This window comes from Elgaria multicarinata, chromosome 15 (genome assembly GCF_023053635.1).
Source record: "Elgaria multicarinata webbii isolate HBS135686 ecotype San Diego chromosome 15, rElgMul1.1.pri, whole genome shotgun sequence".
NCBI classification, from domain to species: domain Eukaryota; kingdom Metazoa; phylum Chordata; class Lepidosauria; order Squamata; family Anguidae; genus Elgaria; species Elgaria multicarinata.
Genome location: NC_086185.1, coordinates 7,040,844 through 7,058,476, shown reverse-complemented (window position 1 = coordinate 7,058,476; position 17,633 = coordinate 7,040,844). Strand labels below are relative to the sequence as shown.

The following is a 17,633-nucleotide window of genomic DNA, read 5'->3' as shown; positions in this document are numbered from 1 at the left end:
ATTTTAATCTTATATCAATTTTGCTGCGTGGTTTTATCCTGGTTGTGCTTTTTATACTGTATTTTGTATTTGTGTTTTAAACCTATTGGTTGTTTTATTATGGTTTTAATTTTTGTGAACCGCCCAGAGAGCTTCAGCTATTGGGTGGTATAAAAATGTAATAAATAAATAAAATAAATAAAATTCCCTCTTCATCTCAACAGTTAAAGCTGCAGGAACTATACTAGAGTGACCAGGTACAAAAGAGGGCAGGGCTCCTGCAGCTTGAACTGTTGTGATGAAGACAGAAATAGCTGTTTTTATCCCTTTTATGTTTTTAAACTTTGTATATTTGTTTTTAATGTTTAGTGTTTTTAACTTTTGTAAACCGTTCAGAGAGCTTCAGCTATGGGGCGGTATATAAATGCAATAAATAAATACACCAGGTGCTGCAAGCATACAAATGACACCTGCTGAAATTCACTTTTCGGTGCAAGTGTTAAAGATACAGGAGCTCAGTCCTCCTTTCCATAGGGTCACCCTAGCCGTTCATATACTAAAGGCTATAACAAAATAAAAACTTCCCAAGTGAATTCGGAATTTGCCCGTTTAAACGACGAACTGCGTTACTCTAAATTTCCCGTTTCTATGGTGCAACGCCTCGGCGGTTTACTATAGACATTCAAGTTCCTAGAGCGGCGCCACTCGGCTTCCTTTCTTGTGCAACCAGAAGGGCAGCTGTCGTGGGTGCGACTCTAGCCGCCTTCCTCTCTATGGTCGCTCCGCCTCTCCCTCGGCCATGAAATCCGCGTTCGTCACCGTGGGCACGACAAGCTTCGACGACCTCGTTACCGCCGTGACGACTCCCGAGGCTCTGCAGGCGAGTCCGTCAGGTTCGCTGCCCTTCTGCCCTGCCTGCTACTGCGGGCGGCGGCTTTCCCCCACTAAGGCCCTCTAGGCCGCTGTCTCTAGGCAACCGGGTAGGCGTGAAAGGGCGGAAGAGGCTTCTGTCGCCCTCGCGCTTACGTCACTTCCGGTATTTTCCCTGACTCCCCCCTTCCCAGTCCTTCTGCGTTCTAGGCTGGAATTTTCTGCCTTTGCAAGAAAGTGAAGCTGACTTGAGCCCTCCTAGGAAGCAAAGAAGGACATGGAGGGGGGAGATATGTGATATGCACCAGTTGCTGGGGAACATGGGTGGGAGGGTGATGCTGCACTGTTCCCTGCATGTGGGTCCTTGGTCTCCAGCTGGTTGGCCACTGTGATGGACTAGATTAGGGTGACCATATGAAAAGGAGGACAGGGCTCCTGTATCTTTAACTGTAATGTAGAAAAGGGAATTTCAGCAGGTGTCAATTGAAGAGGGTGAAATTCTCTCTTCATCACAACAGTTAAAGCTGCAGAAGTCCTGCCCTCTTTTCTATCTGGCCACTCTACTATAGCTAGTGTAGCATTAACTGTTGTGATGAAGAGGGAATTTCACCCACTTCCAATTGACACCTGCTGCAATTCCCTTTTCTACATTACTGTTAAAGATACAGGAGCCCTGTCCTCCTTTTCATATGGTCACCCTAGACTAGATGGACCCTGGGTCTGATCCACCATGGATACTTCTTATGTTCTTATGTGATAAGTCAGAGGCAGGCGTTCAATAGGATCCCCCACACACTTCTGGATTGCAGTTTGAGATTGATAAACAAATGGTCAAAGAACACCTAATTTCCTTGAATGAGTTCAAATCCCCAGGGCCCGATGAACTGCATCCAAGAGTAATGAAGGAGCTAGCGGAAGAACTCTCAGAACCTTTGTCTATTATCTTTGCAAAATCATGGAAGACGGGTGAGGTGCCGGATGACTGGAGGAGGGCTAACGTTGTCCCTATCTTCAAAAAGGGCAAAAAGGAGGAACCTGGGAACTACAGACCAGTCAGCCTGACATCCATCCCTGGGAAAATTCTGGAGCAGATTATAAAGAAGTCAATCTGTAAACACCTTGAAATCAATGCAGTGATTCCTAGAAGCCAACATGGATTTGTCAGGAACAAATCCTGTCAGACTAATTTGATCTCATTTTTTGATAGGATAACCTCCCTTGTGGACTGTGGGAATGCTGTGGATGTCATATATCTTGACTTCAGCAAAGCTTTTGACAAAGTACCACATGACATTCTGATTAACAAACTAGCTAAAAGTGGGCTAGATGGAACAACTATTAGGTGGATCCACAGTTGGCTACAGAATCGGACTCAAAGAGTACTTATCAATGGAACCTTCTCAAACTGGGGAGAGGCAACGAGTGGGGTGCCGCAGGGCTCAGTCCTGGGCCCAGTGCTCTTCAACATTTTTATTAATGATTTGGACGAGGAGGTGCAGGGAACGCTGATCAAATTTGCAGATGACACCAAATTGGGTGGGATAGCTAATACCCTGGAAGACAGAAACAAACTTCAAAGTGATCTTGATAGGCTGGAGTGTTGGGCTGAAAACAACAGAATGAAATTTAATAGGGATAAATGCCAAGTTCTACATTTAGGGAATAGAAACCAAATGCACAGTTACAAGATGGGGGACACTTGGCTCAGCAATACTACAAATGAGAAAGATCTTGGAATTGTTGTAGATCACAAGCTGAACATGAGCCAACAGTGCGATATGGCTGCAAGAAAGGCAAATGCTATTTTGGGCTGCATTAATAGAAGTATAGCTTCCAAATCACGTGAGGTACTGGTTCCTCTCTATTCGGCCCTGGTTAGGCCTCATCTAGAGTATTGCGTCCAGTTCTGGGCTCCACAATTCAAGAAGGACGCAGACAAGCTGGAGCGTGTTCAGAAGAGGGCAACCAGGATGATCAGAGGTCTAGAAACAAAGCCCTATGAAGAGAGACTGAAAGAACTGGGCATGTTTAGCCTGGAGAAGAGAAGATTGAGGGGAGACATGATAGCACTCTTCAAATACTTAAAAGGTTGTCACACAGAGGAGGGCCAGGATCTCTTCTCGATTCTCCCAGAGTGCAGGACACGGAATAACGGGCTCAAGTTAAAGGAAGCCAGATTCCGGCTGGACATCAGGAAAAACTTCCTGACTGTTAGAGCAGTGCGACAGTGGAATCAGCTACCTAGGGAGGTTGTGGGCTCTCCCACACTAGAGGCATTCAAGAGGCAGCTGGACAACCATCTGTCAGGGATGCTTTAGGGTGGATTCCTGCATTGAGCAGGGGGTTGGACTCGATGGCCTTGTAGGCCCCTTCCAACTCTGCTATTCTATGATTCTATGATTCTCTGTTTGCATGCTTACCCAGGAGTAAATCCCATGTGGTCCATAGAGCTGATCCCTGGGGCAGAGTGCAACGGACTGCAACTTTCCAGTAAAATCCAGAGCATTTTACTCATGAGTAAGTCCCACTCAGTTCAGTGGCCCTGACTCTTTAAGTAGGGTGACCATATGGAAAGGAGGGCAGGGCTCGGCTCCTGTATCTTTAACAGTTGGATTGAAAAGGGGATTTCAGCAGGTGTCATTTGCATGCATGCAGCACTGGATGAAATCCCTTCTTCATCACAACAGTTCAAGCTGCAGGAGCTATATTTATTTATTTATTACATTTTTATGCCGCCTAATAGCCGAAGCTCTCTGGGTGGTTCACAAAAATTAAAACCATGAGGAACATAATAAAACAACCAACAATCTAAAAAACCAAATACAAAATACAATATAAAAAGTATTCTACTAGAGTGACCACATACAATAGAGGGCAGGGGTCCTGCAGCTTGAACTGTTGTGATGAAGAGGGGATTTCACCCAGTGCTGCATGAGTGCAAATGACACCTGCTGAAATCCTCTTTTCTATGCAACTGTTAAAGATACAGGAGCCCTGTCCTTTCCATAAAAGGAAATGTTGGTCGTGTGCCTTGCTCAGAAAACAAAACAAAAAAATCAATGAGAGGGCAAGGCATGAACTATGTCAGAAAACAGGAAAGAAGATTTTCACAAGTGCATGAAAATGCTTTAATAAGCCCAAAGCGTTTCAAAAAAGATATTTTGTTTCTTTCACGTGTATATTTTGAAAAATATTACTGATGCTTCCTCTAAGTATCGGGCTTATTAAAGCATTTCCAAGTACTTGAGAATATCTTCTCTCGTGGTTTTTTACCACCTTAGGTCAGGCCATGATCCACCTGCAAGTCCCACCCCACCTAATCCCCTCTAAGTCAATGCAGAAGACCATTTTATTGCAGTAGCCCCTCCAAGAGAATACAGAATCTTGTGATAATTTAATCTCCAAGAGAATACAGAATCTTGTGATAATTTAACCATTTGCTAATTGGTATTTGTATCACCACCACCACCCACTTCCAAGTTTGAACCTAAGTTCTTTCCCCCACTGTAGGTTTTACAGGATCTTGGCTACAGCAAACTAGTCCTTCAGGTTGGCAGGGGCACAGTGTGTCCGGATTCAGTCAGCTCAGCTACGTTTATCCTGGAAGTCTTCCGGTTCAAGAACTCCCTAGCTGAAGATGTGCAAACAGCCGATCTTGTCATAAGTCATGCAGGTAAAATGCTTCACGTTTGAATTAGCAAGATCTCATTTGGCAACAAACGATGCTATAAAGGCAAGTTTAAACCAAGGCCTCGCTTTGCTCGTGCAACAAAGCAATAAGGAGAAAGTCAGGGAGAGCACTTTTCCCCCATAGGTTGAAAGACAGAGTAAATCACTTCTCCCCTTTCATGAGCTCCTTATTTCACTTATTTGTTAGATAGGGTGACCCTATGAAAAGGAGGACAGGGCTCCTGTATCTTTAACAGTTGTATTGAAAAGGAAATTTCAGCAGGTGTCATTTGTATATATGGGGAACCTGGGGAAATTCCCTCTTCATCACGACAGTTAAAGCTGCAGGTGCCCTGCCATCTTTTAAATCTGGTCACTCTGGTATAGCTCCTGCACCTTTAACTGTTGTGATGAAGAGGGAATTTCACCAGGTTCTCCATATATACAAATGACACCTGCTGAAATTCCCTTTTCTATGCAACTGTTAAAGATACAGGAGCCCTGTCCTCCTTTTCATATGGTCACCCTATGTTAGACTGCTCTAACCCACAGGCTCAGAGCGGCTTGCAGCGGTTTTTCTAAATGTTCATGTTATTTTGTTCAGTGTGACCTTCTGGCTCAGCTTTGTATATTGCTTAGCTGTGATCATAACCCATAAGTACCCTAATTAAAACACAGCATTTGAGGCATCACTTTGCAATAAATAGCTGTACTGAAAATGGCAGCAGAGGTAAAGCCAGTGTTTATTAACTTTACAGACAAAATGATCTCTCAGTGCTCAAGTGCGATACCATTAGGGTGACCTATGTCTTTAATAGTTGCATAGAAAAAGGAATTTCAGCAGGTATCATTTGTATACATGGAGAACCTGGTGAAAACCCCTCTTCATCACAGCAGTTAAAGCTGCAGGAGCTATACTAGAGTGACCAGATTTCAAAGAGGGCAGGGCAGCTGCAGCTTTAACTGGTGTGATGAAGAGGGAATTTCACCAGGTTCCCCATATATAGAAATGACACCAGCTGAAATTTCCTTTTCAATACAGCTGTTAAAGATACAGGAGCCCTGTCCTCCTTTTCATATGGTCACCCCAATGTGGCCTGGTTCAGACAACACGCTAAACCATGTTGCTTAACCACAAAGTGGTTAACGGAATGTGATGCATTCCATTAACCATTTTGTGGTTAAGCAGCATGGTTTAGCGTGTTGTCTGAACCACACCAGTGTGTTTTACATCTTTCCTGCCCCTGCCCCTCCCCGCCCCTTGAGAACAAGCTTGGGGATGGAGCCGATATTTAAGCTAGAAGTATAGAACATGTGTAGTAAATTTTATTCAGATATCTTAATATTCAAGGGAAACAGTATGTTTTAAGCAAACATTATTGAAAAGGTGAGTTAAACTGAAAACCTCACTTCATTCAGCTAATGACGTGTGTGCACAATACATTCCAAGGCACAGGCTGGGTTCAGACAACACACTCGGGGGTTGAGAATGGGTTGAATGTGGGTTGAACAGTGGGGTTGTTGTTGTTGAAACGTGGGTTATCGTGTTGTCTGAACCCAGCCATGCTAACAAACCAGGAAAAAACCACAGTTCACAACCCAACAACAAAACATGGAGGCTGTTCAGACAACACGCTAAGCCATAGTTAGGCGACTAATCCTTTGCAGAAAATAGTGTGTTTTAATCATGGTCATGTAGCTACCATAGTTAGGAACGGTTGACACAACATGCTAAGTCATGGTTCATATGACATGCTAAGTCATAATGTTTAGCTCAAAATGCTTGACCACCGTGGCTTAGCATGTTGTCAGAACTAGGTCACTCTCTTCAAAGGTTGTTTGTGGTTAAGAAACCATGGCTTGTTAGCTCGGCTGGTTTCAGACTATAACCCACATTTCAACAACCCACAGTTCCATGACAACCCACACTCAACCCATCTGCAACCCTTGAGTCTGGCTTAACATGTTGTCTGAACCCAGTTGTCACAGTATATATTTGGGGACTAAGCCCATATCTTTCCTGGCGTCAGCCATAATATGTAGTTTGAGGAATAGAGTTTTATGGAATTCTAATTCAAATCTGAGAGCTGGATTACTTTCACTGAAGTTTTGCCCTAAATTATTAAATTGTTAGCACATTGGTGGCCATCCATTTTATTTTCATGTTGCCTTCAAGACAAAGCATCAGAAATTTGGGAAAGTGTGCACCATATCAGGATCAATTTTATTTAATGTATTTATATCCTGCATTTTAAGGTTAAAAATTAAAGAGGAAATGGATCTTTGACAATAGATTTTTTTAAAAGCTACCTTCAGGGGCAGAGCCTCGCATTAAAACGAAGCGTTAACAGGAATCGGGGCTTTAGACCCGGTGCTCTACGGTACGGATGTTTGTCGGCTTGTGCTGCTAGGTAAAATTGAATGTTCTGCCTTAAACTCTTCATTCCTGTTTTACTTCTCCAGGTGCAGGTAGCTGTTTGGAAGTTCTGGAAGCTAGGAAACCGCTTCTGGTCGTTATCAATGACAAGCTTATGGACAATCATCAGTTAGAACTGGCAAGACAACTTCATAGGGACGGGCATCTCTTTTACTGCACTTGCAAGTATGCCTTTTCGTTTGGTTGCTCTTCTATAAACTGTCTCCCAAATAATTGTATTGCTGCAGCAGTTGGACCCCATATTTTCTGGCTATCAGGGGTCTCCTGCAGAGGGCACTGAAAAGGATCCTTTCAAATTTGAACAAAACGAGAAGGGGAAACTCTTACCTTGCACTCTTGCCCTAAAGATTTTTGCCCCTGTTACTGAGGCATCACACAGACAAAACAAAACAGGTCCTTCACCCTCTGCCACCCCCTGCCTTGTCCATATATAGTTTTGGCCACCCTGATGGATGACTTTCTTCGGGAGAGGGACAGGAAGAGTATGATCCTGCTACTTCTTCTTGATCTCTCAGTGGCTTGTGATACAGTTGACTATGGTATTCTCCCGGACCACCTCCCAAAACTGGCATTTGGAGGCACTGTTCTACATTGGTTTGACCCGTACATGTGGGGTCGGTTCCAGAGAATAGCATTAGGTGATTGCCCCTCTCTGTAGTAGCACCACCCACCCTCTTAAAAACCCTCTCCCGTGCTGTTTGGGAGGCGGAAAATGTAACATTTTTAAAAAACATCTCCTGAAAACACAAGTTGGGCCCGTTCAGAAGACACCTTAAACCATGGCTTTAACCATGGTGGTTAAGCCAGAAACCCGGGCTGTGTTTAGAAGACACCTTAAACCACGACTTTAACCATGATGGTTAAGCCAGAAAGCCGGCCTGTGTTCAGAAGACACCTTAAACCATAGCTTTAACCATGGTGAATAAGGCTTTTTGCTTTGTTCACCATGGTTAAAGCTGTGGTTTAAGGTGTCTTCTGAATGGGGCCCTTTTCACACAGGCTTTCCCTGGGCTTTAAGTAAACTAATTATGCCAACATTTTGCTGCTCCTTGAATGGTTTTTAGTGTAGTTGCTTTAATGTGTTTTGCCTGATCTATCTTGGGGGTTATTAGGATGATAAAAATGGGTTATTACTATTTGCCCCCACCTAGGTTCCTTGAAGGAAGGGCAAGATACAAATGTGATACATCTCCCATGCTAATTTTGGTGTGTGTTTTGTTGTCCTTTTCCTATAGGACCCTTGTACAGACTCTTCAGTCAATGGATTTGTCAACTCTGAAGCCTTTTCCCTCTGGACAGCCAGAAAAATTTGCTGCATTCTTGGATAGAGTGATGGACATTTGAAGGAATGGGCTGTAAAAGAAAACTCACTCGTTTGAAATGAATGCTGTTTGCATAATTTCAGCATGGGTGTTTATGCACATGCATTTAAATTATGGACTAAACCACAGGGTCAACTTGAATAAAAAGGAATTTGGAGCAAAAGGGCTTTGGATAAATGCAGGCTACATTGTACAATGTAACTAAGCTGAAGAAACAACCTGAAGCAAAGGGAACATATGCATGTGAATAAAATCTCTTTTGAAATCTGTTAAACATAAATTTGCAACAGACCAGATTAGTTTTGCTTTTAAGATGGACACAGAAGCCAGCTCTGCTAATCATATAGCCACTTTTTAATAACGAACGTTGGATGAGTACAAAAGCTTGTCAGGTTTCCAAGGCAAAGTGACACTTTGCAAGAGCTCCTTGTTAACACGAAAACAGGCAAATCTGTTCAGCAGTTTTCTGAGGGATCTTTTAATCAGCGTTATGAGCACCATTGTATTCATACATTTCTGTAACCTGTCCCTGTGATGTCTGTGCTCTTGCCAGCAATAAACCAGAAAAGTAAAGTAAAACAATCTCTTCGAATAGCTTACCTTCCAAATATTACAAAACTAGGTTTACTAGTTATTATTATTATTATTATTATTATTATTATTATTATTATTTATTTATATAGCACCATCAATGTACATGGTGCTGTACAGAGTAAAACAGTAAATAGCAAGACTCTGCCGCATAGAAGAAAGAGCTAGAGGGGGAATTAAATAAAGAATCAAGGCAAGGTCCTCATGAACCCTCTAGCTCTGGCCTTCTGGGCAAGCTTGCTTCAGTTTGGAGCAAGATCTTGTACACCAAGCTAAGATGGTGGGTAGGGTGACCCTATCGAAAGGAGGACAGGGCTGCTGTATCTTTAACCGTTGCACAGAAAAGGGAATTTCAGCAGGTGTCATTTGTATGCGTGCAGCTCCTGGTGAAATCCCCTCTTCATCACCACAGTTAAAGCTGCAGGAGCCCTGCCCTCTTTTGTATCTGGTCACACTAGGCAGGGCTCATGCAGCTTTAACTGTGGTGATGAAGAGGGGATTTTACCAAGTGCTACATGCATATAAATGACGCCTGATAAAATTCCCTTTTCTATGCAACTGTTTTTTTTGTTTTGTTTTTAAGTTTTTTATTAACACAAATTAAAATACATCAACTTCACATGAAAACAATCAATCAAAAAGAAAGAAAGAAAAAATATTACATAAATTTGCTCAACTGTTAACATTTGTAATGTATCAATATTCATAATCAAACAATACAATACAAAGATTTAAGCTTTCATTTAAAAAAAAACAACGGACAAATTCAAGATAAATGTAGACACTTTTAAGTATCATTAACTGAAATGCAACTGTTAAAGATACAGCAGCCCTGTCCTCCTTTCCATATGGTCACCCTAATTGTGGGTCTCACAAGTCAAGTGCTGTATTTGTTCTTTCTTCCAGCTGCTTCACTCAGCAATCTTCTAAGGGTCACAGTCCTATGCATGTTTAGGCAGTAAACATCATACAACTCCCAGCATGACCCTTTTTGGGGAGATGTAGGGCTTTTTTCTTTCTCTCTTAAACACATAGCATTTCACCCCTAGTTGAAAAGTTGTGACAACCATCCGTGACAGCTGGACAACCCTCTGTCAGGATGCTTTAGGGTGGATTCCTGCATTGAGCAGGGGGTTGGACTCGATGGCCTTATAGGCCCCTTCCAGCTCTGCTATTCTATGATTCTATGTACGTTGTCTGTCAGGTGCTGGTTGTCTCTTATGTCTCAGTTCAAAACCATATTAGACAGGCTTCACTGCCACATTAGAAAGTCACCGAGGCTCAGAAGATCTGCCAGCCCATGGCCTTGGGGATGACAGCGCAACCAGATAAGGGGAGTGGGGTTGCTTTCTCCAGTACACTTCATGCAGCCTTCCACAACTTTGTGCCTTCCAGATGTGTTGGACTACCAGATGTGTTGGACCAGAAGCATATCCCAACCAACTTGTCTGGAGGACACCAGCTTGACTTAATGGTAGGGGTGGGAAAACTGTGACCCTCCAGAAGTTGGTGGACTACAACTCCCACCATCCCTGACCATTGACTATGCTGGCTATGGCTGATGGGAGTTGGGGTCCGGAGGGCTACAGGTTCCCCACCACTGTTTTACAGGATCCATCATTGTGAGGACATCATCATACTGCCTTTATATACACCTTGAGGCCCGACCACACTTGGAATACTGTGTACAATTCTGTGTACACCACACCTAAAAAAAAAAGATTGTAGAGCTGGAAAGAGTGCAGAAAAGGGCAACTAAAATGAAGGGGCTGGAGCATCTGCCCTATGAGGGAAAGTTACAACAGCTGGGATTGTTCAGCTTGGAAAAAAGGGGGCTAAAGGGAGACATGTTGAAGGTGTACAAAATGATGTATGGTGCAGAGAAGGCGGATAGGGAGACCTTTTTCTCCCTCTCTCAAAATCCTACAACCCAATGGGGTCATCCTATGAAGCTGATTAGTTCGAAATTCAGGATGGATAAAAAAATTGAAGCGCTCCTTCACACAAGCCACAAGATGTAGTGATGGCCACCAATTTGGGTGGCTTTAAAGGGCATTGGATAAATTCCTGGAGGAGAAGGCTATAAAAGGGTACTAGTTATGGGCTACCTCCAGTAGCTGAAGCAGTATGCCTCTATGTACACCCATTACTGGGGTACATGGGTGGGAGGATGCTGATGTAGGTTTCCCGTGGGCAGCTGGTTGGCCTGATGCCACTGCTTCTCATTGGGTCTGTGACCGTATAATTGAGGATGATGGTTGGCCTGATCCAGCCTGGCGCTTCTGAAATTCTTCGGTGAAGCTTACCACGCAATCCCAGGTCCATCTACCCATGGAGGCCGGTGACTCCATCGTCCCTGGAGCCATGCATCCACTCTGGGTTCCAGCTGTAGGGTGACCCTATGAAAAGGAGGACCAGGCTCCTGTATCTTTAACAGTTGCATAGAAAAGGGAATTTCACCAAGTGACATTTGTATACATGGAGAAACTGGTGAAATTCCCTCTTCACCACAACAGTTAAAGCTGCAGGAGCTATACTAGAGTGACCAAACTTAAAAGAGGGCAAGGCACCTATGGCTTTAACTGTTGTGATGAAGAGGGAATTTCAAAGCAGCAGTTTCTGCACCTGAAACTCTCTCCACGGCCTGAGTTCGATCCCAGCGGAAGCTGGTTTCAGGCAGCCGGCTCAGGTTGACTCAGCCTTCCAACCTCCCGAGGTCGGTAAAATGAGTACCCAGCTAGCTGGGGGAAAGGTAATCATGGCCAGGGAAGGCAACGGCAAACCACCCCACTATAAGGCCTGCCAAGAAAACGTCAGCGAAAGCTGACGTCCCTCCAAGAGTCAGTAATGACTCAGTGCTTGCACGAGAGGTTCCTTTCCGTCTTCCTCTCCATATATACAAAGGATGCCTACTGAAATTCCCCTTTCGATGCAACTGTGAAAGATACAGTCCTCCTTTCCATAGGGTCACCCTAGTAATGACTCAGTGCTTGCACGAGAGGTTCCTTTCCGTCTCCCTCTCCATATATACAAAGGACCCCTGCTGAAATTCCCTTTTCGATGCAACTGTGAAAGATACAGTCCTCCTTTCCATAGGGTCACCCTAGTAATGACTCCGTGCTTGCACGAGAGGTTCCTTTCTGTCTTCCTCTCCATATATACAAAGGACCCCTGCTGAAATTCCCTTTTCGATGCAACTGTGAAAGATACAGTCCTCCTTTCCATAGGGTCACCCTAGTAATGACTCCGTGCTTGCACGAGAGGTTCCTTTCCGTCTTCCTCTCCAAAGGACCCCTACTGAAATTCCCTTTTCGATGCACTTGCCCAGTCCTCCTTTCCATAGGGTCACCCTACAATCAGGCCTCATGGAGCTCTCCAAGGTGCTTCCGCCCACTGGCCAGCGGGGCAGGTCCGCCGCCCCACTGACCTGGGAGCCACCCGCCTGCCCTGCGCCCTCCTCAAAAGGCAGCCCCGCCGCACGGCCCCGGGCTGATTCCCGGGGCAGGAAACGGGGCCAGGCAGCGCGCGCTCCTGAGCGGGGTCCGTCGGCAGCCGACCCGTCGGGACCCAGGCGCACCTGTCCTCGCCGCCGCCGCGCGCGCTGCGCTGCGCACCTGGCCGAGGGGGCCCCGCTCGCCTTCCAGGGCCACGTGGGCAGGAGCGAGGCCGGGGCCGGCGCGCGCCTGGCCCGATTAATCGCCCGCAGCTGGGCGGCCGCCTTGAAAGGGCCGCGCCCCGCCCGCGCTCCCGCGGCGCCCCGTCCCGTCCCGCCGCGCCTCCTGCCCTCGCCGCTCCTCGCCCGCGCCCTGCTGCCCCGACGCTCAGGGGCCGTCGAAAGCGCCCGGGCCCGGCCCCCGCGGAGGGCCTTTTCCGCGCTCCTCGCCCCCCGCCCCCCCTCTCTCGCGCCCCCCATCCTCATTCCTCCACCCCCCCCCCACCATGCAGAAAGGCTGGAAGAAATACTTCGGCCAGAAGTCCCTCAGCGAGGTGACCATGGACGAGTACCTGGGCAGCCTGGGGCTCTACCGCAAACTCACGGCCAAAGACGCCACTTGCCTCTTTCGGGCCATTTCCGAGCAGGTAACACCGAGGCAGGAGAAACCCGGGGGAAGATGGCGGGGGGGGGGGGGGCTTCGCCTGCCTCTTCCCCGCCCCTCCTTCCAACTTTTCCTTTCGTTTTTTGCGGTTGGCCTGGGTGTAAGGTCGCCCTAGAAAGGTTTGCCCCCCCCCAGGCTTTTTTATTTTTTAAAAAAGCGCCAGCCATGCCTTCAAAGGGATGGACGGGTTGTTATTGTGTTGAATATCTTCTAATAGGTTTAGTTAAAAGGGGTTTATAGGCTCAAACCCAAAGCTGTTGGGTCACAATCCGTGCCATTAAAAGCATTTTAAAGACAATTTGCCCCCCTCCCTGGTCAAAACCTGGCGTTTTGTTTTTATTTTTTTAAAAGGGCCAGTTATGCCTTCAAACGGATGGATAGGTTATTGCTGAATAGCTTCTAATTTTTTTAGTTTAAAGGATTTATAGGCTCAAACCAAATGCCCCCCCCCCGCCACTCCAGGTGGCTCACAATCAGTGCCATTAAAAGCATTTTAAAAACAATTTGCCCCCCTCCCTGGTCAAAACCTGGCGTTTTTATTTTATTTTTAAAAGGCCCAGTTATGCCTTCAAAGGGATGGATAGGTTATTGCTGAATAGCTTCTAATTTGTTCAGTTAAAAGGGTTTATAGGCTCAAACCAAATGCTTCCCACCCCACCCCAGGTGGCTCACAATCAGTGCCATTAAAAGCATTTTAAAGACAATGCGTATTTATTTAAACAAACTCAAAACAGTGTTAAACACCCCCTGAAACGTGCTAATCAAATACTAGTCTGTTACCATTTAAAATGGAATGGTGCAAATAATATCTAGCTTTTAGGTAGTGTTTTGGGGTTTTCAAAGTGTGTTTGTGTGTGCTTTATATACATATGTAATAGGTAACGCCGATAAAGAAGGCAGGGACGGTCCCTGCCCTGAGGAGCTTACAATCAAGAAATATTCCCAGAGGAAACCAGAGGTAGCAGAGGGAAATGAAGGCGAACTGTAAATAGGGGAGGAATCTACAGATTTTGCAGGGATGTGCACTTGGTCTTTGTTACAGTTGTGTATTGGTCTCACAGAGGAGGTAGTGCCTCAAGTTTTATGGAAATTTTGTATAACAGATTGTGACCATTGACCATGGACTCTGGGGCTAATGTTTATCGGAGTCCAACAATATCTGGAGGATCACAGGTCCCTGCCCCTGGATTACATGGTGCTATTAATGAGTTTAATAGCACAAACAAATTGGAATACATGAGTTTTACAATCCCTATAGACACTTGCATGAGAGTAAACCCCATTACTTTTCCAAGTTACTTTAGAGTAAACATGCAAAGGGCTCAACTTCAACCTTTAACCCAGGCCCGCTATTAGGGACCAACTCCAAGAAAGTGTGTATTGGATGTTTCCTTAAAGTTCCTCACTGCAAGGAATATTTAACTTTTTAGGTGTATTCCTGCCAGATCCATCACATGGCAGTCAGAAATGCTTGTGTTTCATTCCTGAGGAAAAACCAGCCAAATTTTGAGTCTGTGAGTATATTCGTTTGTGATGTATAATTTTTAAATATGTTTATTTTGGAAACAGTGTGTTTATATATAAACATATATATGTTTAAATTCATAAGCATACACATACCCATGTATGCAGTTAAAATGTATATATATATATATTTTTAAAAAATGTATTGGGCAGGGGGTAGTTATCCTTTGAACTTTATTAACCCACTATCTGCACCATATACGTATCTTTTGAAACTTCTATTATCTCCAACTTTATTTTTGAAAGAAAAACGTCCTGTAGAAAGTAGAAGGACCTCTTTAAATAATTGAAGAGGGGATTCCTCCCCATTATTAATCTCTCTCTCTGCGTGTGTGTGTGTGTCTGCATGAGAGAAAGGTTTTTACAAGACTTTTATTGTAAGTCAGCGGGTATAGTGCAATGGTTAAGTCTTTAGGGTGACCCTATGAAAAGGAGGACAGGGCTCCTGTAACTTTAACAGTTGCATAGAAAAGGGAATTTCAGCAGGCGTTCTTCATATATATGGAGAACCTGGTGAAATTCCCTCTTCATCACAACAGTTAAAACTGCAGGAGCTATACTAGAGTGACCAGATTTAAAAGAGGGCAGGGCACCTGCAGCTTTAACTGTTATGATGAAGAGGAAATTTCACCAGGTTCTCCATATATACAAATGGCAACTGCTGAAATTCCCTTTTCAGTACAACTGTTAAAGATACAGGAGCCCTGTCCTCCTTTTCATATGGTCACCCTAGTTAAGTAACTAAGCTAAATCAGGAGGACTGTAGTTTGAATCTTGCTTCTGCCGTGAACTTACTAGGTGGCCTAATCACACGCACACACACTCAACCTCAGTTCCGCCTCACCTGATTACAATTTACAGGATACAGGATTATCTCCAATACAGTGTGGGTTGCTGTGTCATCCGAACCCAGCATGTGGCAAGGGTTCCTTGAACCCAGCCTACAACGCCTACTGCAATTAGTCCCCAAGTTTATTTGTTTTCCTTTCCCATATTTTGTTTTTGTGTCTTGTGTCTTTTAGATATTGTAACTCTCTGGTCTTTGTTGCTGATGAAGGGTGGGGTAAAATGTTTCAAATAAATAATAGATTTTTTAAAACCTTCCTCTTTAGAGCTGTGTCTCAGCAACATGACTTGGAGTAGATGGTTGAGTTTATTATACTACTGTTCTCCACGTTACAGTATCTGAAAATGCACATTTATTTATTATCTTTCAATCTGCCCAATAACAGACATTCTCTTATAAATACTTCCCTGGGAAGTTTAAAATGGAGTTCTGTGTTTGATTTATATTGTACACTTTTAAAACATTTACTTCTTACCTTCCATAACTGTTTAAAAGGTAAATCAGCAGGGATTTTTTTTTCAGTTCGTTGAGTGCAAAGTCTAACTGAGTTGGGAATTTTGGCAAATACTGGTTCAATTCAATCCATTCTCTCTTTTTGGTTAAGTATGTGGAAGGATCATTTGAAAAATATCTGGAACGACTTGGAGACCCCAAGGTAAGTTTGACATTTTCTCACTTCTGGAGTACGTTGAGGTGTCAGGCCTGTACAGATAGTTGAATGCATTATATTGTTGTCAAGTTTAGTAAAGGCAGCTACCCTACCCTTGGGTTTTCCCCCAGCAACTAATGATTAATCACCAAGCTGGTTTCTTTCACTGACTACTAGGTATTCTAGTATTTCTGCCAGAAAATAAGAATAAATTGTAGCAATAATTTTAATATAAATCTGACAGCAACTTTTTAAACAGGTGTGGTGAAGAGGCTTTCTCTCATCTAATTATTGGCATCCTTGCAACCTTTTTGCAAGCATATTGATTGATTTTATTATATTGCTGTCCTATCCAATAGCTGAATCGCTCTGGGCAGTTTGCAAGAATATTGCAACCAATGCAGACTTAACTGCTTCCATGGATTTTTAAGATAGATCTTTATTAAAAGGCACTCATCTGTAATCACTCTCCCTCACTCTGAGGAAGGACATAGCTCCTTAAGAAGAAAGTAAATGACCATTATGAACCTGAAAGTTTGAGTGACAGTGCCACAACTTCTAAGATCAGGGCCTTATATTTGTAGTATGTTGGTGCAAAACTCTTACACCGTTGATTGACAAGTCGTCGTTTAACTTATATTCTATACAAACAGGAAAGTGCTGGACAACTAGAAATCAGTGTCTTCTCACTGATCTACAAGTAAGTATTCAACTTTCTTATGTGAACCCCTGAGCTGTTTTGTTCTTAAGGAGATGGTGCAGATTATGACTATATACACACTTACATCATCAAAACTTTTGACATCTATTCGCTTGCAAACATAATAGAGTTCCCCCCTGTTTACAGGCTTTTTACAGAGGCCATAACATGTATCTGAAGCAAAAATAGTGTTGAAAGGGGACAGAATGTATCGGCTCTGCCTTCCTCAACCTGCTGATAGAGGGACCATAGCTCAGTGTGAAAGAGCATGTTGTTTGCATGCATAAGGTCCCAAGTTTGATCCTTGGCTTCTCCAGGTAGGGTGAATAAAGGAATCCCACCTGAAATCCCACCAGTCTTAAAATCTCTTCACTGGCTGCCGATTAGTTTCCGGGCGAAGTACAAAGTGTTGGTTATCACCTTTAAAGCCCTACATGGTTTCAGTCCAGGCTACCTGCAGGATCGCCTTCTCCCGTACAATCTGCCCCGCACACTCAGGTCCTCTAGGAAGAATCTACTTCAGCAAGCAAAAACTAGATTGACAACTGTTATCCAGAGGACCTTCTCTTCTGCTGCTCCCAGACTGTGGAATGGCCTGCTGGAGGAGACTTGTAGCTTGACAATCTTTTAGCATTCAAGAAAGCTATCAAGACTGATCTATTCCGGCAGGAATTTTAGAATGTTTTAAAGATGTTTTAATCATGTATGGTATGTTTTTAATCAGTTTTTAATGTGTATTTTATATCATGTTTTTATACTGTTTGTTTTATACTTTGAATGGTTTTAGTTTTTGTGAACCGCCCAGGGAGCTCCGGCTGTTGGATGGTATAAAATAATAATAATAATAATAATAATAATAATAATAATAATAATATACCACCATCGCTGCCAGTCAGTGTCGACAATACTAGGATAGATGGACCAATGATCTGACTCAGTATAAGTCCT

General features: G+C 43.9%; 3 protein-coding genes across 3 annotated transcripts in view; 2 read left to right on the top strand and 1 right to left on the bottom strand.

The window, feature by feature from the left end:
* CAPN6 (calpain 6) overlaps window positions 1–17,633 on the bottom strand; it is a 325,901-nt gene that overhangs the window by 268,702 nt on the left and 39,566 nt on the right. The window lies entirely within an intron of this gene.
* On the top strand, window positions 745–8,859 carry LOC134409234 (UDP-N-acetylglucosamine transferase subunit ALG13 homolog). Its single transcript, XM_063141871.1, has 4 exons — window positions 745–859; window positions 4,360–4,522; window positions 6,982–7,120; window positions 8,191–8,859. Exons 1-4 carry the CDS (start codon window positions 779–781, stop codon window positions 8,297–8,299), a joined length of 492 nt encoding a protein of 163 aa, XP_062997941.1. The 5' UTR covers window positions 745–778; the 3' UTR covers window positions 8,300–8,859.
* Window positions 12,234–17,633, top strand: part of LOC134409340 (putative bifunctional UDP-N-acetylglucosamine transferase and deubiquitinase ALG13) — a 49,039-nt gene continuing 43,639 nt past the window's right edge. Inside the window, exons 1-2 of the mRNA XM_063142051.1 lie at window positions 12,234–12,731; window positions 12,814–12,948. Of these exons, the coding sequence (XP_062998121.1) occupies window positions 12,234–12,731; window positions 12,814–12,948 (633 nt within the window). The remainder of the gene's footprint in view (window positions 12,732–12,813; window positions 12,949–17,633) is intronic.

Excerpts from the sequence above, each read along its gene's own strand:
- LOC134409234 (XM_063141871.1), top strand. The coding sequence starts at position 779 with ATGAAATCCGCGTTCGTCACCGTGGGCACGACAAGCTTCGACGACCTC. Across the intron at positions 860-4,359 it reads CGACTCCCGAGGCTCTGCAG|GTTTTACAGGATCTTGGCTA; the intron begins GCGAGTCCGTCA and ends CCCCCACTGTAG. Across the intron at positions 7,121-8,190 it reads CTCTTTTACTGCACTTGCAA|GACCCTTGTACAGACTCTTC; the intron begins GTATGCCTTTTC and ends CTTTTCCTATAG.